This window comes from Pungitius pungitius, chromosome 21 (assembly GCF_949316345.1).
Source record: "Pungitius pungitius chromosome 21, fPunPun2.1, whole genome shotgun sequence".
Classification (NCBI taxonomy): domain Eukaryota; kingdom Metazoa; phylum Chordata; class Actinopteri; order Perciformes; family Gasterosteidae; genus Pungitius; species Pungitius pungitius.
In genome coordinates this window covers 15,787,525-15,808,430 of record NC_084920.1, presented here as the reverse complement: position 1 = coordinate 15,808,430, position 20,906 = coordinate 15,787,525, and the positions used below count along the sequence as shown (strand labels likewise).

Below are 20,906 nucleotides of genomic sequence, written 5' to 3'. Positions count from 1 at the left end.
CGGACCGGTAACCGGTGCACACCGCCCCAAAGCGCTGTCTGTTACCTGGCAACATTCCTGCACACCTTTATACGCTGATGGCAGAGGCTGCAATAAAATGTCTTCAATCACACCCCAATGCCACAGTATTTGGGAGCAATTTGGGGCTCAATATCCTGCAAAGTCAATTTTCTCTCACTTTTCACACATTTTTTGGTTGTGTTTACTGCTGAGGTCCGGCTTGCTCTTGCTTTTATTATTTTGAGTTATAGCAACAATATACTGAACAAGACAAATGGCAAATATAGCAACAGAGTCACAGATCAGAATTAAATATAAACACAACAACGATGTGACAAAACCAAGTCAGTGTGCGACTGAACGTGTGCTGTAACGACATTTTACTGACTGGAGGAGGAGCTACTCAAAGAAAATCAACCACAAAACTACAGACAGTGACGAAAGTCACCGTCGCTGCAGCTGCTTCAGACCTGCAGTGCAGGGTTAAATATCAAGTGGTTGACTTCTGATTAAATTTGCAAAAAGCTCTTAAAGTTTATAGAACACTATTGGTTTGAATATCAAAATACACTCAGGAAAACTGCAGCAAAAGCTCTGCTTTGCAAACCGGCACCATTACACTCCCCAGCATCAGCCCGGCCCTGAATTATTCACCGTTTTCTGATTGCTAAACTATCATCTCAGGTTTCTCCTTCGGCCACGTCCACACACCTACGCTGTCTGCCAGCCTGTGGCCGATGGTTCTCCAGAACCGCTTCAACCCACCAGCGACGCCAGCGCTGCAGCATTTGTTTGCGGCGGCGCTTGTTTATTTTCTGCGTTGATTTGCTAACAGCAGGCACAGGGCACACAGGTGGATGCAGGTAATGAGGAAGGAAGAGAGAAAGGAAAGAGGAAACGTGGGAGAAGGATGCTAGCTGAATAGTGTTTTTATGGAGGATCATTTTACTCCCCAGAAGGCAGTGATTGGCATTAATTACCCAACAGGTGCTAACAGATAATTAACCAGTATTTACAGTAATTCCTGTAAATTTGGGTAAATTTGATTTGGATTTGATTCTTTTTCTTTGTCACGTTGTCCTCTCTTGAGGTCGGACACTATCCCGTAGATGCTTATATTCACATACAAACTGCTCTGTAATCTGCAGTATTCGCTCACACCACCACCCCCAAAACAATAATCAATATGGGGGAAGGTAGACTCAGCAGGCCAATCACCGACAATATTGCCAAAACTATTACAGCATCTGATTAAATGTCAGGGCTAACACCAAGTGATGCAGAGGTGCTTGTCATGTGACACGTATGGAAGCAGGTGTTTCTCCTCATAAACGGTGCCCTTCCTGCGTGTGGCTAGTCGTGGTTGTTCTCCTCCTCCAGGCTTCTCCCTCTGGGCTCTGGGTTAGCTTCTGGTGAGCTGCTGGCAGGCAGTGTGCGGGCGAGGTAGCGCTGTGGGGGGTCGTCCATATGGGGATTTCCTTATGTTGTGACCCACTTCTTACCCCCCACGCCGTGCTGTCGAGAAGAAACCACATTTCGCCTCCCGGTTCTGCAGCATTTGTACAGCGGAAATGGGGACGGGGGGGGGGGGGGGGCTTCCCTCACACCCACTGATGCCAAGACATTAGGCGGTGCAGGAGAAGAGCCGACAGTCACACTGGCGCTCTGCGGGACCGTAGAGATGGAGTGCCGATTTCCCTCCAGAGGGACAAAACAATTCATCACTTTTCTGTTGACTTTGTATTGGGTTAGAACCTGCTTCCTTGTCACTTCGGTTCTAGCAAACTGCAGAAAACGTTTGATAAAGTGCAATCATAAAACATGCAGGGTACAGGCAAAAAGAACAGCGGAACTGTGGATAACATATTACATTAGCTGCAATTAGTTTGTCCAATAGTAGATACATCGACTGTCCCACCACGTTGTCCTTTTCTATTACAAACAGCACCCTGGAAGACAAAGGGATAAAAATATCTTTTGACATGCTCTGAGAAATAGTTTTTTAGCAAACTACAGGCATTTTGTGAGCGATTTAGCCTCTCGATACACATCTCTTTGCTTTCACCTCCGACGGGCCTGGTTTTCAGAGTGTGACGAGTTGCGCAACAGACATCACATGAATGGAAATAAATACTAACAAGGGCACATGAATGTACAAATATATACTTTCCCTGGGTAAGCAGCTGTGAACGGCACATATGGCTGCAGCCACCCATCTGAGAATGTGCACCCGCATGTGCAGTCATACAGTTCATGCACTCACATGCATCCATTCATGCAACCGTTTCTGTTGTTCTCCTTCGCAACTCTATTGGCTCACAAATACACAAGAACATCTGCACACACACACACAAAAGAGAGGGGGGGAAAGACTGTACACTTTGCACCCCGCGTTCTCCTGATTAGAAATGGAGCGAGGCACTAGGTCTGTTTTTGGTAACCTAGTTTTTCTTCACCCCCCCCCCCCTCCCTCCTAGCCCTCGCTGGCATCCTTAACACTTTCAAGGGAGTACGGATGTCTCCCTTGAGCCGATTCCTGCGGCGCATGCCATCAATAAGCGCCGCGTTTAGTTTAAAGCGCCAACAATGGAACGTCACCGAGGCCTCTTCTGTGCACGGATGGACGGGTCCTGCAGCGGGATTCACCATCCCTGGAGGCCACTCCGACGCTCCTGAAAGATCATTTGTCTCCCTTAAAAGGTTTCCACTTTTATGAGCTGGCGGAATGAGGTGGGCATCGGATGCCCTGCTGTCTCTAGAGGCGCATCTCCAGAGGAGGAAGCACAGAAAAAGAAAGAAGCAGGTAGACAAATGCAGACGGGTAAGACTGTGTCTCCATCTGGTCCCTCAGTGGACTCTCACCATCAGTAAAGCAGGTTCTTTTCTATTAGCTGTAAGAGCAGCCGTTAGCTTGTTTAGCTTCGTTCATTTGCTCAGGGATAGTTATGCAGCCTGTTGAGAGCACAGAGCGGTCAGCATTTTAGAATAAAACAGTCAATGATACTTGCTTTCAAAATGTGTGAATAACAACAACCACAAGAGCTCCTTGAGACTGAAGTCTTTGAGTCTGAAGCAAAAACAAACGACATCCGCCGAGGACGATAAAGTCTCACGTTATCGACCTGTTTTGCTTCGAGTCGATTGTGGAACGTCGGTAACAAAGGGTTATTTTTAGTGCGGATCAATAGACATACAAAGCCTTTTTCTTTGTTCTCCAAACAAATAAAGAAAGTAAATTGCCATCTTGGAGTGATTAGATTGTGTGAACGGCCGTTACTGCTGACGTTTAACTCCTGGATTTCACTGGCTCGGTAGATTCCTCCTATTGCTGCAGGCCTGCTGGCTGAGGAGGGACGAGCCTGGAAAACCTGCACGCTGCCCTCTTTTGTCCCCTCACAGCTGAGCTCCAACACTTACACCTGACGGGGCCTCGGGGGCCCGGGGGCCCGGGGGCCCAGGGGCACCAGCCCCAAACTTCCTCTTCAGCACAGCCAGAGAAACCTCATCAGCTGTCAGAATCCTGCTTGTTTAGAGAAGATGATGCTGGATTACATCAGCTGGACCTCTATTAATCCAGGTGCAATGTTTGGTGGTCATAGTCTTAGTTTAGCGTGTTAGCATGCTAAACTAATTCCAATTGAAGGAGTTGACCTCACAAGCCTTTCAGAAGCCGAGAGAAGTCCGCGGATTCGGTTCATCATCCGAGAACCACGACTGACTGAAGGAGAATTCTTTTTTGCTGTAAAACAAATTAAAGGCGCTGCTCGGTGTTGTTTGCCTTCAGTTTAAATCACATGTGGTCTGCTCGACTGTGTCACCGACTCGCAGACGTCACCGAGCTGACAGGTTCTCAGAAGCCACCTTTGGAACGCAGTGTCCTGCCTGTCTCCCTCCTCGCTGGTATCTGGGTCGGCCCTGCTGACATGTTGTCTGAGGTGTCAGCCCCCCCCTTCCCATGGGGACACACTTCATTATCATCACAATCTCCCCCCCCCTCTATGTCTGTCTCGCATAGTCTGTAGCAGCATGTCACCCCCTGCTGACTCAGGGCGCCGAGTGGTGAGGGGAAAGGAGGCTGCAGACCAGTGAGAAGGTGGCAACGGGCTCCACTCATTTAAAAAGCTAAAGAAAGACGCTTCCAAATCAGCTGGTGACTCAGGAACCTTCCCCCCCCCCCCCCCCCCCCCCCCGACAGAGATGGAAGATCTTTGAGGAAAAACTGTGGGCCCAAATGTTGTTCCTGTTGCTTCGAGTGGTGTTTCATGATGAATGAGGGCTTCTCTTTGTCAGTCGAGCAGGTCTTTATTTCTCTGTTTGTCTCTCTCTCTCTCGTGGCCCGGTGACTGATGAGCCCTGTCGAGGGGGGGGGGGGGGGGCGCTCAGTCCGCAGCCTCTGGAAATAATTACCCCGGGCACTTACGGGATAAAACCCTGTGAAACAAATGAAATTTGTTCTATTTTGAGATACCAAACCAAGGGCATTCTTTGACACGTCACTGGGGCAATGTGGTGAGTAGAGATGAAGTGTTTGCTTCCAGTGTTGAACTTGAACTCTCTTGGTAGAGTAAAACCAGTCGGACCCTTTTTCAGGGACCAGAGCTGTCTACTTACTCGGCTTCCAGGATCCTTGCGGATCGGACTTTCGCCTGGTTCGACGTGTCCACATTGTCCTTTAACCACTGATGTCCCAGTAACTTGACATGCATGTTATCCAAAAAAGTTCAAACGAGTGCACTACACAGATTCTTCAAATTTAGGAAAAAGGATTGGGAATTAATACCCACTACTAATAATACTACTATTGGTTGTCTGTCATCCTAGTGATTTATTTATTAAGCAGTAATACTCCACTTGAATCAATGCCAACGTAGTGGGACTTGTTGTTGATATTTAATTGCAGTCATTAGACAGATTTGAGCAGCTTTTCCTTCCAAACGATATTGTGCACATTCTGTTGTCTACCTTTTGTTCTCCCACACATCTGTCAGCACTCAGCAGCGCAGAGAACTCGTGGTTTAGAGCCTCTGATAAAGAGGTCTTGTTATCCCGAGGTGTTATTTAGCATTCGGCTCTATCAAACGTCCTTCACACCTGAGCGGCTTCCATCCGCTCGCATACGGTGCAGATGCCACAAGACTCTTTTTTTCCAGTGTGAAGTCAGCTGCAGCGACACATTATGATGCCGTCACAAATGGTTGACCCCATCTGCTCCGCTTCAGGGGTTGGAGAGAGATAATGAACGAAGGTAAGCATGTACAGTATGTTTCAGAAGCAGTGAGACAGGAAAATGTGTTCGGAGGAAGCGGCTCAAGGCACAGTAATGGTCATTATTGGCTTTGCTATGACAGCAATGAGGTAACAAAGACATCTCTAGTTTAAACAAGCCGGTGTGGATGTGAGAGAGATATCGATTACTGTCGACCACCTTTAACAATGTCCCGTGAGACTCGACACTTTGTCCTGTGACGAGACAAGACATGAAAGAAAGGGTTGTTGAATATTGTTGCAAAGGATCCTCTGAATAGGCTAGAAAAAAAAAAAGAGGGGCAATAGAAATCGATAGCACTTCAAAATGAGGAAGGTATGATGTAAGGCTCTAATCATAAAAGGGTGCAATGGAAGTCATTGTGTTCTCAAAGGCTCAGGGAGAAACAATTAAGGGTAGATAAGCTATTCTCTCTCCTATCATTTCCCGCCGCCATTTTCCATGACAGACTTTTCAATTATACAGTTTCTCTGCATCGCACTCCTATCTGTTTAATGGGCAACCCCCATGAGAATTACTCAGAGATACGTGATCCCTTTCAGGAGTCGAGTTGGCTGCACATATTCCCCTTTAGCTCATTTCTCTGCATCTCTCAAGCATTTCACGACACAATTTCCCCCCAACTCGCTTCGTTTAGGTTCCATTTCACTATCTCTTCCTAAATGGGAGGGCACTCATGCACTTGATAATGAGAGGAACAAGGTTTGGAAAACAAGAGCATACACAAGGCTTAGGGTGTGACCGAGAGCTGTGGAGAAGATCGGCCTTAAGGCTACGCTACATGACATTAGATACATGGAAAGTTCTGTGAAATGAATGTTATTCTACACTATTAACAGTATGACAGTGGGTTCATACTGGAGTATTTATTTTTTACTTCTCCTCCTTACATTTCAAAAATAGCCTCGTTACTCCTATTCAAAAACAGAACGGCCCCCCCCAGGGCTCCAAGTGCCCGTCATTGGGAATCCATCGAGAGTCGGCCCCTCTCTGACTTAAAGGTTGTTTGCAGGTTGGCTCTCACAAAGTTGCCTTTCTCTCAGGCAGAAAGCATCGGTGTCAAATAGTTCCTTGCTGCGAGCTCTTTGGCCCTTGCACTTAAAACCTGCCCCCCCCCCCCGACCCCCCCGCTGCTGACAGCAGGTAGCGAGACCCACGGAGCCCCAGCCCTCTGTTCCTTTCTCGCTATCGGCCTCTCGTTCTTAGGAATCGTTATCACATGATAGATGAAGCCATTAACCACACAAAGGGGATTTTACACCCCAAGTTCCTGCGAGAGGCCTCCGCCCTCTGGTCCTCGCTGTCCTCCGTGCTGCAGGAGACAGAGAGACGCGCCGGACGGGATGAGGTCGAGACGGACAGCGTGCGTCTCACGTGGGGTGAAATAGAGAGGAAGCTCCCGCCTCACGCGGTCTCACAACATAACCTGCTTAGCATTTTCAGTGTGACTAAATATGCGTCTGCAGGGACACACAGAGGAGCCCATGCACCCTACTCGTGTGTGCACACTGTCCCCTGAGCTGCGTAACAAACACACACACCATGCATCTCTTGGGCTGATATAACGGGGAAAAAGGTTCACTGTTGCTTCCAGTTCCACAAAGCGTCACAGGCAGCCCCTTTGCACACATCTCGTCTTTCATTTCAAAGCTGTATTTACACAGGGTTTCATTGTCGGCGCAGACCTTTGTGTCGACATCTACTTTGCTCCGTAAAACGACGGATAAAAAAACGCCGTTCCAGCAAAATAGGGGAAAGCGACGTGCACGTTTTGGAGAGTGCTGTCCATTTCTTGGGAATAAGTGGAGGCCGATGAGCAGACAGACCGATTGGGTTGCATAACAATGACTTCTTCAGCACAGTGCAGCCGGCCTGCCTGTTGATTCGTGGGCGTGGGCGACTGCGGGACAATGCGAACTCGCCTTGTGCTGCAGAGCAAATACTACACGAGCGAACACTGTTGCCATGACAAGGGGGGAGCGATGGAGCGGCTTGAGGATGAAAGAAGAAGAAAAGAAGAGGGCTTGTTCATTTGCACAGGGAGGAGAAAGAGGGAATAATAGATGAGTCAGCTGCTCACAATCAAACAAGCGGGGAAATCACGCTCTGGAGCCAGTGGCGACGGACTGAGGCATTGCATAAGACAGAGCCCCCCCCCCCCCCTCCACCCCCCCACATACGTGTGCCCTGCACTTTTCTTTTGATGTCCCTCTTCCCATCTTCGCTTACTCTTGCGCGCGCACAACCTCGCAGCGCACACATCGAGGTGCACACGGAGGAGTGTGTTGTCGACTCTATTTCCAGTCCTCTCGGTGTGTGTGTGTGTGTGTGTGTGTGTGTGTGTGTCATAACAGAATATATTCGTGTCTGGGACGTGAGCAACGCACAGAAACCGCACGGCGCCCTCGGGGGGCCACGAGCTGGTCGTCCGCACGCCGCCTCATCAGCGCGGTCACAGTGATCCTGACGGTGATCCGGGTCCTCGAATCCAAACGGTAGCACGTGAAAACCATGCGGGTTTGAAAGCGTTATTAAACCCTGCGACGCCATCAGAGAGGTAAATTCACGCTCTGTGATTGGTGGACATCTTACAGCCACTTTGACAATGTACCAGCCGCCAGCGTTGTGAACCAGTGATGAATCTCTAACAGCCAGCAGTCAGAGGTCTGAGCTGCATTACGGCAGCTGACCTTTGAAAGTCTTCCAGCAGCCAAAAAACACGTGTCCATGGAAACCCGGCGTATCTTGATTGACAGACAGAATTCTTAGGCAGAAACGATTCTCTAATGGGCCTTTGTGCTGATTTCATCAAAACTGGTGTGACATTTTGGAGCGTGATCTTTACACAAACCAGACATGAGAGACTTGGAAAACAGGCTTATCGACTTCTGGGCCTTGGCTTCCTGTCTGCTTCTGCTCCCAGACTCTGGATTTTTACTTTACCTCACACATAGGACAGTAATGTAGTTGTGTGCGCATGTTTTTTGCAGAAATTCAGCCACATCAAAGAAAAAGGGAACGTTTTATCTCATTTAGAAGCAAATGAAGAAAAACCACAGCAGCTTATCTTCTTGGTATTTTGAGTCTTTCATTTGAAGGAAGGGTCATAAGGATCCATATTTAGGATCAGCTACTCTGAAACTGTTATTTAATCATAATGTTTAACAGTAACACATTCTCTGTGAAAAGGTCAGTAAAAAAGATGAGATGAGTACTGATGGATTTTAAACTATTCTCATGTCCTTTTGACAGCCACATTCACTGTTGTTCTCTTGCTGTTTTGTCCTTTATTCATGCAGACTATTTCATTTACTACTTTTCTCTTCATCTATTTCTCTGGGTGCACGAGAGCGACGTCTCCACATGTGTGTATTTTGACACAAAGTTCCATCATCTTTGTCACCCATTGTCCACTCTAGAGCTCAACCAGTGTTTCTCTTGACTGAAACACCAGTAGTGTGTGTGTGCAACGTGCATCAGAGCGAGCAGCAGCGTCCTTGTTGTGGGTCTCATGAGCACTAGATATATATATATATCTATATATACAGTATATCTATATATAGATATATATATACGCTACACAGGCTTCTATTGTGGTGTAATGTGATAAACTGAAGGAAAGGTGTCCTATACATTTATTTTCTTCACCATAACAGAACTTTGAGGCAATTTCTTGTGTGAATTATCTTAAAACCTTCTTCAGAACTGCTTTGGTTCACTATTAAAAATGAATAAGGCCACTTTGGGGTTAGGGCATTAAGGCCAAAATTCTGGAATGGAACGCTCGTTTTTTCACACTCCTTTTATTATCTAAATGATTTGTCATTTTAACCCAGCGCCATGGAGAGGTTGACCCTATTCTAAATATTCTGGGAGCACAATGAAGAGTGAAAATATAGTGTGTTGGTCTCTGAATGTGGTTTACGTTGCATTTGATCTCGATTGCATTTAAAGTAATAGTTTAGCATTTTGTGCTTTTTAAAAATCTCCCCAGGAAGAGTAAGCAGAAAAGTTAAAAACAACAATTAGCTTAGCTTAGCTTATTTACCCAATTTATATTTAGTCGTCATTTTATGAATCCATTTTTCATTTTGAGCTACCTGTTTGCATGAAACGGATGAAGCTCACACAAATATCTCTGTGGAAAAACTGAATTTCATTGATTTAACGACTAAACAACCAATTCACTTTTGTACCGCTATTTGTTAACTAATCATTTTGTTCAGCAAGGACGAGCAAAGAATTAATCCTCTCACTTAAATATGCACCAAGAAGAAAATAAGTGTTTTTCTATAAAATGTCCAATTATTGCTTGGAACCAGAATGGAGCACAGCTGTAACCAGATGTTAATCTGCATCATTTGAATAACCAGCCTGTCAAAGTAATCAAGTCCAGTTTCAATCAGAGGTCTCTCTGGTAAAATACTGTAGAAATGTTATCCAACCACACTGCTGTTTATTATCAGCAAAAAGGAATTATATACATTAAGTTTATTCTCTTTTTGGGGGGGCTGCCATTCTGTACCCTGGTTTCTGCCTTTCAATATGAAACATGATCTTTATCCATCTGTTTAAAGCTCGCACACAGCAGCCTTGATGGATCATAAGTTGACTACAATAGATTTTTCTTTCCTCACTGTTAAATCCCCACATGTCCACACTCATGGGGCCTGTTGTCCGTCCGGAGATGAGGACACCGGGGCCCTGATGCCACGCCAGAGAACTGAGAGCTGTTGTGGTTTTTGGGGGATTCCATTAGACGCATGAAAGAGAAGGGCTTCAGCACAAAGCCTTTAGTATACCATTTGTCCAAAATGAAATCACGTCGCTCGTCTCGTCTCGTCACCCTTTGTTCCCTCGTCGCGCTCCTCTTTTGATCGTCTCCACTCGCTCTTCCTCGCCACGCTGTCACGCAGCGCCCGACACCAAGTGATTCATTAGTGACATCACGACCCGCCTGGCTTGACAGTGGGACTGTGCGGGGGTCAAAGGCCTGAGAGAGCACCTCGGGGGGGGAGCAAATCAACGCCGTCGGGGTTTTAAGCCACACGGCGCAACAAAAGGCCTCAGCACCAGCAGCTAGGAGGGGGGCTGAGAGGAGGACTCGGTTGGGATTGTCCATCTCTTACTGTCTCTCTGACAAACTCTCTTAATTATTTCTGCTTCCTCATCCCCTTTTTCTCCTATTTCCTCGCTCCTTTCTCTCGACCTCCTAACTTGTTCCCACCTGTGCAAAGGATCGAGCGGCAGAACTCGAGGACGTTGTAGCAGAACGCCTCCGCCTCCAGGATCCGAGATGTGCAATTACCCGTCCGAGAACGGTCCTGAATGCCACACGTATTTTAACATTTGCGGGTGGTTTTAAAGTCAGGCTGGGCAACACGAGCCTCCACACCACACCATGCGAGGGGGGGGGGGGGGGGGGGGGCAGCTTTGGGTTCAAGTCTTAAAGGACGGGTGATCTGCTCACGCGGCTGAGAGAGCTGCTTTTAAAAAAGAACTGATTGCCTGCTCCTCACAATCAGAACATAAAGCTCCTGAATTTCTTATGAAGCATCACCCAGAGGTTTACTGGGATTCTGAGGCGCCATCTGAAGCCACTGGACCATTTCCAGCTGTGTGTCCTGCGCAGATGCTGCAGAGTCTCACATGGAACGAACCCTTATATATTAGCGCTTGAGGGTTTATTTCACATTTTATCTTTTTTGAGCAGGAAAGAGTAAACTTCACATACAAAAACAAAATGATAGTTAAAGAAATGTGGAAGGTGGGTTAGCTCAACTACTTGAATTGATTCAAAATGACATTTTTGAAATAAAAATGTATTACATTGTGTATTATGTTTGATAGTTATACATTATAATTGAGATCCAGATTTACAGTTTGAATATAAAAGGACAGGAAAATGTTTTATCTACCATTTGTTAAACTGTTAGAATGGACATAAACCATTATTTAATGAGATAGATATTTTATTATAGATAATTGTTATTTTACACACAAAAATGTAAATTGTCATATTGACATAATACCTAAATTAACAGTTGTGTTTACAAATCATTTCTGTTATATTACAGTGTTTTATATACAATTTAAAAAACAGAAAAACTACTGTAAAAATGTAGTTAGAATGTTAGATGCTCTTTTTACAGTGTACTCTGCTCTAAATATGGGGTGACAGCACTACTCAAATCAAATAATCCCGTTGAGGTGGCGTTTTGACAGTTGTTTTAAACATACACACAAAAAACTAATCAGAAAACTTTCAATGTTATAGTGAATTTGATGTGATCCTGTTTTTAAAGTCAAACTGCTTTAATGGTGAGAAATACTCTGCATACTAATGCCAGGATTAAGGATGCGTCTGTGAAGAACTTAAAATAAAGAGGACCGAGGCTCTCTGATGAACTTCAACGTGCTTATTAAGGACGACGGGTCAGAAATACATAAATAATTACTTACTTAACTCTGTATTCCAGTATTCCAGCCAAGAGAAGGACATGAATGCATTTTCCTGAGAATAGTGTCTCATGAACATCATTTCTAAAGAAACCCATCATACAGCACTAAACCAAAGAGGGGCTTTGTAAGTAAATGTAACGGCTCTTATCTGTAGCAAGTTGTAAATGAGACAAAATTGCACTTCTTTGTTTCTCGTTCTTCTGGGTTTGAATCCTTATGGTTGAAATGCACTTATTGTCAGTCGCTTTGGAGAAAGGCGTCAAACGACATGTGATGTAATGTAAATTACTCTCCCCTAAACGATTCTAACCCTGTCATGTGACCTCGCCCACAGAGGGTGCCCAGATCAACAACAACGTGGGACCGGGATCCAACATGGGCCAGCAGCACCCTTACCCTGCCCTCAGCCAGCTGGCACACGTCTACGAACACCAGCAGCCGCATCAGCAGCCGCATCAGCTGCCGCAGCATCAGCAGCCGCAGCCGCATCAGCAGTCGCAGCAGCAGCAGCCGCATCAGAACAAGGATCTCAACAAGTACGCCTCCCTGAAAGCTGTGGGTGAGTGTCTGTCAACTTGTCTTATCATCTTTTCAATCCTCACACAAACTGAGGGACGGTTGCCGCTGAGGACGGGCGGCGTACGAGATGTTGCAGCGGCGTGCGCGTGTGTGTGTGTTGCAGCCGGCTGCGACGGGTTTACAAAGAGTGCATCGCCATCACGGCGAATCCTGAGGCTTTTTCCCCCATTTCTTGTCGACGGAGTCAACGTCTGAGGGATCTTGAGTTGGAATTGAGCGAATCTCAAGGCTTTTATCAATGGCTCGTTTGTTGTTTTCGAGGGAGGGGTGTTGTGATGTGATGCTTCCAGAGGTCTGTGAAGGACAGCAGCCAGCAGGTGCTATTGATCGCAGAGCCAAACTAGACACGCTGCAAAACAGAAACAGGCTTCTCATTAAGCCGTTTGACAGCTTAATTAAAGCACGCCAGTGCAGCTGATGTGAATTCATAACCTGAATTCATTTGTGAATACTTCAGCATGTGTCCGTCGTCCAGGCCCTCGCCCCCCGATGCAGCCCACTCAGGTCAGAAATCCTCCACCGACGCGTCTCCAAACGAACAGCTGCAAAACGCCAGCTCTGTGCAGCTATTAGAAGGCAATGAGCTTGTCTCGGCCTGCCAAGCAGCAGGCGGTGAAATATGGGATTCAGATGACAAACGGAGTTGTGAATTTTCTCTGTGTGGACGGTCTAAAAAAATATTCCCTGCAGAATGCTGTGACTCATGCAAAGACCTTACAGTAACAGATCATTACGCTTGTTTGTGGTGGGCTCTGCTTTGTGCGTGTGGGCAGTTTACCTTCGGAGGTCCCAGAATATGTTCAATAAATCTGGATTCTAAGGGTCACGTGGTCCGAGCGGAGCACCATTAAATCTATTAATTGAAAAAATGTCATGAATCTGAATATAAAAGCCACACTGTATGAACATGCCGATCAGCGCTGTCATCCTCAGCGTTTGACCCTGGCGTCCGTTGTCATGTTGTTTGTTTTTCTGTCCATTCAGAGATAACAGGCCAAATATAGACATCACACAATAGATATTTTCAGCTACAGCTGTGTTTGATTGCAGAAAATTGCCCAGTTATCTGAAATGCCAACAGAAGGCGTCTTGGTGTCAGTCCCTGAGGATCACAGAACAAAAGGATTATTTTTCGCAACTCAATATTCTTTTACCAATATTCAACCAGAGGAGAACGAATGCATCCATCACAGGGGAGAGAGGCCAATTTATCCCCTGACAGGAGCTTCAATAGACCAGGATGCACTGCAGCCACAACGTGAGGATGGCACGCAACCCTGCTGTTTCCCACTGGAAAAACCTTTTCTCTGCGGCTCTCGTCTCATCGTAACCGCACATAAAAGCAACGGATGGATGCAGCACCCACCCCGGGGATAAAGGGTGGCATTTTGGGAAATAGATGAGGCAGGCTGATGGGAAAGGAAATACAAGGAGAAGGTACAAAGGGTTTTTTTTGCAGGAAATTCCACACAAATTGGTTATTTATAGCATATACTGTATAATGGTATATACCGTATAGTTTGAAGGAATCAGTTGGTTCTATAACGCACGGAAATGTCCAAGATACCTTTAAGATATTTTTGTCTGAATTCTTGGTTAAAACTACTTCTCCCGCATTCAAAAATCCAGAATTAATGTATATGCAAAAGAAATAGAAATTTAAATATTCTACTTGAAAAGTGGAAACTAATGGACACTGAAAGTGAAATCCATGGTGCATATCAGCTGGAGGCTAAAATATTCCACATCACTCTAATGTAAGTCACATGCAAATCACACCATTCGCTCCAGGCTACTTCTCCGGCTTCTCGTCTTATCCTCAGATTTGAGGTGAGCTCACAGTGGTGAGAGTGTTGTGGTAAACTGACACAAAGCGTCCGTCATTCTGCACAGGAGAGGTTCCCCTACCAACGTCTTACATGCACTACACGGTTCGGCTCCTTGTGGGGCAGCGCAATAATTAGCTTTGCAAGATAAAAGGTCCAAGTCATTTGTTAGCATTGCAGCTAACGTTAGAACCGGCAAAAGTGCAACGACCCGGCTTCCTTTAATCCACGACCCATAAACCAGCTTCTCTTTTACAAAGGACCTTTCAGCAGCACGATAATAAATGACACTTCATTATCTTCACACCGACAGGGGACATTGTTCCAAATTAACGCTGTAGGTTTTGTCAAATAAAGAAGCCGCCTCCTCCCACACATTCGACTTGTCTTCTTTCTAACTTAATTTTTAACTTAAATAACATTCAGCATTCTAAAATACTAAATACTAAAAAGTGAATGGCTTAGCACGCAGTGCTCCGAGGGAAGTGCATGAGATTAAAGCCCCTTTTCTATTTTGTTTTTTTGGATAAAAAAACCTTTTTGAAGGAAGAATCCTTTTCTCCAGGAACTGGAATCGAATCGAGAGGTTTGTACCACCGCTAGTGACAGTTATTGATTTGAAGAAGACGTCCATTTAAAACATCAAATCTTCTCACGGACCATTTACCTCCGGTTTGATCTTCTAACCTTTAATGTCTCGGCATGTTTTTTTCTTGTCCCTCAGCGTCCTCCTCCACCTCCCTCATTCCTTGTCCCGTTCGTTTCCTCTCGCTTTCTTCCAATTTCCCATCTTGTCTTGTTCCCTCGTCCAGAGTGGCACCTCAATCACCCTGTTCTCTACATTTTCCCTCAACCTTTTGGGGGTTTTTTTGTCTCCCCTCCCACACAGTAACCCCCTCCACGGGGCGCTAATGTTGATCCCGACTCGAAGCCACTCATATCTGATTCCATTTGGGTAATCGAAGGGAGGCCTCCCTCCCCACTTCAGGCTCACAATGGAGCGACTTGAGACTCAAAAGGTCTTTTCATTCCGCAAGTGGCGTTGAAAGATGCTCCTGAGGTGTACAGCACATGGAGCCGGTCCGATGGCGCCGCGTGGAGTGAGCGGGCGAAAGGGAGAAGCTGCTTCCTCCTGATGTCCCCTTTGTGATCTGCAGCAACATAAATGGACTTTTCTTTTCTTTTAATCTCCTCGGCCTCTCGCTGCCCGCTGACCCCTTGAGAAATGGAACCATTTCTAACATCAGCACCAATCTCCCAATCTCCCAACCCCCCCCCCCCACCCCCCACCGCCGTCTTTTTTCCCTCTCCCCTCTTCTCTAATTGCCTCTTTCCCATTGGTCCACCATCCAGCTGATAAGCCACACTTCAGTCAGTCAATAGCCATCTCCACCCCCCCCCCCCCCTCCCCTCCTGTGCATCTATGTAAGGTCACTTTATCAAACTCCTATCTGCAGCCAGGACCAGAACCCACTAATAACAGGCCCTGAATACGCCGAATGCACGGGCCGGGTCCAACTGCCACGCGCCCCTCGACGCGAGCACAGATTCACACATGCGTGTTGAAACATTTTCGCGGGGGGGGGGGGGGGGGAGTCTGATTAAATTGTCAGTATCTTAAACTGGAAGTTGGCCAGTACAGCGAGTCCATACCTGAGAGCTACTGAAGAGAAGTGAACGTTTCACACAACAAGCCGCGATCCATCTTTCATGGACTAAACCCGACCTGCCGAATTCAGAGCAGCGTTTTATGTGCGTGAGTCAAAAAGAAAAAGATCATTATCGTTGGGAAATTAGTTTTGTGAGAAAAATGTAAAATATAAAGACATATTATATCATCTCAGCCCGCGTTGAATCTCTTTCTGATCTCTTTACATGCAAATGGTGTTTCAACATTGTAACACTAATTTGGTGCAACAAGGAGAAGGGATATTGTGACAAGAGCACTTTGAGCTTAGTGGAAGCTAATGGCAGCGTGGAAACAGGCAGTGACAACACGCCGCTGTTTGCCAAGTCCTGGACTGGTCTTTCTTGGACTTGGTGCCACTAAATAAGCGTTTCATTCCATAATAATGGAACACGGTCACAAAGTGCCCTTTAAAAAAAAATAAAAAAAGGTGACTTGTAAACAAAATGTTAATCCTTTCAGGCCAACCAATGATTGATGAGATATTTTACCTTAAAGGCAAACACACCTGAGCAGAGAGACGCTGTCCTTGTTAGAGCCAGTCGCTAAAATGTCAAATTTAGATTTGTATAACAAAAGCACGGGCGCTCTGGCATTGTGTCTTTGACGGCCACATTTAATGAGCTCACCTTCTTCCCTTCTCATTCACATTCCTGCACTTGCACAGCAGGGATAGCAGCTGATCTCCCATCCTGTGAGTGTACTTTCATGAGTGGAAAATCCTCTATTTCAAGCATTTATTTCATCGTGAGATGTACGAGTCCCAGTCCCATGTTTTTTTTTTGGTAGGGTGACAGCCTTACTCACCAATTTACATTAAATACAAAAACATTGAAGAAAAGCAGAGGCGTGACGAGCTCACGCTGCGTAACAGCTGGGTTTTCCATTTCCACTCAGCGGATTGATTCACCTGTCGCCTGAGCAGGTTCGATCCCCGAGGGCGGTCTAGCGGCAACCTCGGCAGGTGAGGCGCCGCTCTAAGCGCCCCCCCCCCACAGCCCCCCTCTCCCAATACCCCGCCACCTCACAAACACCTCCACTCATTTCTCTCCACACCTCACAGCGCCATACAGTCGATTTATAGCTAACTGCTGAGCGCGCTAACTTTACCTTCAAGGGGGTGGAGGCAACATGGGATAAAAAGTAATGAAAGGGAAAGGGGGGGGGGGGGGAAGAAAGGTCACGTTGTGCAGTGATAAGACTGTGGCCCCGGTGACAGTGACTGACGTTACACCTGAATGCAAACAGAAGATGTGGGAAGATGCTTCGACATTGAGGCCTGGAAGCCTTTGTATTCTCATGCAGACATGTTTATCTTGTACATATAGTCATTAAATGAATAATTTGGTCTTTTATTCTGCAACTTTCTGTGCTGTATAAGTTCAGCAGAGTAGCGTGTTGTCGGGTGGTGCAACGATTGGACGGACCGGAGACTTGTGTCTCTTTTTTATGATCCCATTGACTGTCTTAGGTTAGTCACACATTTACATCCAGACCAAGACCACGACAAAGTGGTCAATTAGCTTGTTTGCCTACTTCCATTGCATCACATCCACATGTTACACTGTGGATGTGATGCAATACCAGCATGTTTGTACATCTTAAAAACCCTTCCCCGTCTTCACATAAAAACAAAATCCTCTGCAGATTCTCTCTATGTAGACATGGAGATGATTTTTTTTTTAACTCCGTTTGTAGCAGCATGAATTGTCAATGCTGAAGAAAGACTATTATATTCTGTAGGAGGTTTCATCTGGCTTAGAAAGGAGAAAGAGGCCGTGACACAGCGCGCCTCTTTATGCGTGTGCAGTAGCTCTGACCCACCCTGCTTAGCCAGTTGCAGCAGATGAGGGTGGGCTGACTAACACAAGGTAAAGTAAATGGGGATTGTTTTAAGACCTTCTCAGATTGTGGGAGGAGGTTGGAATGTTTTCTATCCAAACTTCTGCTTGTGTGTCATGTTTGCAGTTTATGTGCAAACTGCTGAAAGTCACAAAAATGTTTTTCTTTTCTCCACAAATGCCAGTCTGAAAAGATCTGTCAAATTTAAAGGATGTCCAATATCCCAAGATTGTATCGACTCTACTGTGTCTTATCCCTCTTTCTCCTTCTCTTTCCCGGGCCATGTCTCAGCTGCCAAGTACAGCGGTGAAGTCTACAACAAGCGCCGGCTGATGGTGGAGCTGCCAACGAAGGGCGGGCTTCCTCTCCAGCCGATGGGCAACTCCAGACCCTCCATGGGCAACATGTCATCCATGACTCCTCCAATGACGACCAACCCCATGGCCTCGAACCAGATGGCCTCCAATCCCATGAACTCCAACATTACCCAGATGACCTCCATGACCTCCATGACATCCATGATGCCAATGACCTCCATGACATCCATGATGCCAATGACCTCCATGACATCCATGATGCCAATGACCTCCATGACCCCTATGACTTCCCTCGCCCAGATGACCTCCATGGCGCCTATGACCTCCATCACCCCTATGACCTCCCTGGGCCCACTGACTCCGGAGCCAGTGGCCACCTATGTCACTGAGATGTCCAACATCTCCTCAGTCTCGACCCTCCCGACAGAGCGGCACATGGTCGGTGTCGGAGGAGGAGGAGGGGGGGGGGGGCTCAAGCTGAACGGCCAGAAACTGAAAGGCATCCATGGTCACGTGGGCCACAGCTCGCACAGCTCGCACAGCTCTCACACTCACAGTCACGGGCACAGCCACGGCAGCAAGCCGCCAGGACTTGGGGCCACCTCCCTCGCACACATGGCGGGGACCATGCCAGGCGGCACGACCCTGGGTATCTCCAGAGCCGCAGAGGCCGCCATTGGCTCCGGCTCGGCCACGATGGGCCGTCCGATGGCGTACAGTTCCAACACGATCGCGGCTGGGCACTCGATGGGGCTGGGGCTGAAGGCCTGGGACGGGACTGAGACGGTGGGCCGGAGGAAGACCTACGGGCTCAAGAGGCCTCAGTGCACCGTGCTCGAGCCCAACCAGCTTCACGGCACCAGAGGCCACAGCCACAGCCAACACTTCCTCCCCACACAGCCGTACTTTGTGACCAACAGCAAGACAGAGGTGACTGTGTGAGAGAAGGACGACTGGGAGGAGAAGAAGGTCGGAGAGGATGCATGTGGAGTGACGGCACAAAATAATCCCTGAGTGGAGACACCAACCCTGGCTGGGGCAACAGTGCAGATCTATGAATGTGTTTGTGTGGCTCGTTGGTATACTGGTGAATGTGGTGGGACTGTGTTTCAGAGTGGTCCTCGTTTCACAAACAGAATTCACCAATCAAATCTACTAAACAGACTTTTGTTGCCGAAAGGAAGGCGTCAAAGTCGGCGGCATCTGTGACCGTAACTTCAAAGAGCCTACGGAGCAGGGCTTGTGTGGGGATGCTAGAGTATTATCTCACAGCTAATATTGACAACACACAGATGATTTAGTGAGAAACTGCTGTTAAAAAAGCATCTGCTTCACGAATCAAAGCTGAAAAGCAATAGAAGGGATTAAAGCACCGGAGTTGGAAAGAACACAGTAAGGTTTTCCACAGACCTTGCAACGGCAGGGCGGCATCTGCCCAACGGAGCGTTGAATGGCTTGGAAGAAACAACATTCCTTTATGTTTCATACCCCCCCGAATCTCTCGAGGGCTGTGAAACCGGCACACGTGATGATCACTGGGCTTTGGACTGCAGACCCCCCCCCCACGGCTCTTCAGAAGGGGCCTTCACACGATCTGCCTGCTGAAGGTCGCCCATTTTCCACAAGGCCTCGGCACACAGAACGGAGGCTGTTCACGCTGGCATTGTTCCGTTCTGATCCTGTCCTGTGTGGTGCCGGCCAGCCCGGAGGAGCCACCGGGCGGCACGTGGGTGACGCTGCAGCAGCTAGCAGAGGCTCCACGGAGCAGGATTCTGGTGCACGCACATACGTCCACGCGCACACGCAGACACATGCTTTACTCCGACACAAAGAAACGCACACTGTAGAAATATCGTGCGACCAACGTGGCTTCTTACAGAACGGCAGCGTCACGTCAGACTGGAATTACGGATGGCTGACATATTGGTCAACCGTGAAATGGACTTTTCGCATTTCAAAAAGGTTCTGTTCGGTGTTCTGAGCAGTGAATTTTGGATTCCACAGTTCTCTAAAATTCTTGCATGAAACTTTCAGAAATTTAACTTTCAGAAAGTGTCGGCTGAGTCGGATCGACCCATCGTATCTAATGATGTCCAAATGCTCAATGTGCCACGGCCAGTGGTTTGTTAGCTTAGCACAAAGACTAGAAACGGGGGGGGAAACTAGCCCGGCTCTCTCCTATTGTACAAAATCAACATATAAGCATCTCAAAACGCTAAAAAGAAATACGTATATATATCTAGTTGTTGCTATAAAATTCAAACAAAGACCCAACTGCACCAAAAGATTAACTTAGTGGTTCATCGGTTTCTTTGCTGAGCACAGTAACTTCCTGGAGTATTTCCAGGAATAAGAAGAAATAAAAAAGCAATTCTGATGTAGCGCTGGTTAGGAATGGTCTTCATTAAGTGGAGAAAATAACCCATTAAGTTTAATTAAACCTGGACAGCACATAAAATATCGACCAAATGCCAGCTTTGGCTTTTCAGCATTTTAATTCTGCACAGATTTTTGCACAATATGTTGTACTTCTCTAGTTTTAGACAAAGACGAAGAAAGAAACTACTTGGAAAACGTAATATAGATTGAAATGGACTCAACAGGAATGAAAAATCAGACAGACTGACTGAGGGATGAAAAACCTAATTTTTTTAAGCTGGTAAAAAAAAAAAAACACTGCCACGAGAACGGATTTATTAGATCCCTCACAGGCTCTGAGTCCTAGCTGAATAAAAATAACCATTTGAGTGACATGAGTCCAAAATACATACAAATAGAAGTCTGACAAACAGGCCAAATCCATTTTTAGACGTAATTTTGGACGCTTTTTACGGCGTCAGATTTGAATCAGAAAACGTATTGCGACATTAAAATAGAATGAAAAGGAAGAACTCATCTAAATTCTGATGACTGTATTCTCAGCATGA

At 46.6% G+C, this 20,906-nt stretch overlaps 1 protein-coding gene across 1 annotated transcript in view; it reads left to right on the top strand.

Annotated features, from left to right (window-relative positions):
- shisa9a (shisa family member 9a) overlaps positions 1-20,661 on the top strand; it is a 29,591-nt gene extending 8,930 nt beyond the window's left edge. Inside the window, exons 3-4 of the mRNA XM_037463111.2 lie at positions 12,063-12,287; positions 17,954-20,661. Coding sequence (XP_037319008.2) covers positions 12,063-12,287; positions 17,954-18,921 — 1,193 coding nt within the window. The 3' untranslated portion in view covers positions 18,922-20,661. The remainder of the gene's footprint in view (positions 1-12,062; positions 12,288-17,953) is intronic.
- The last annotated feature ends 245 nt before the right edge of the window (positions 20,662-20,906 follow it).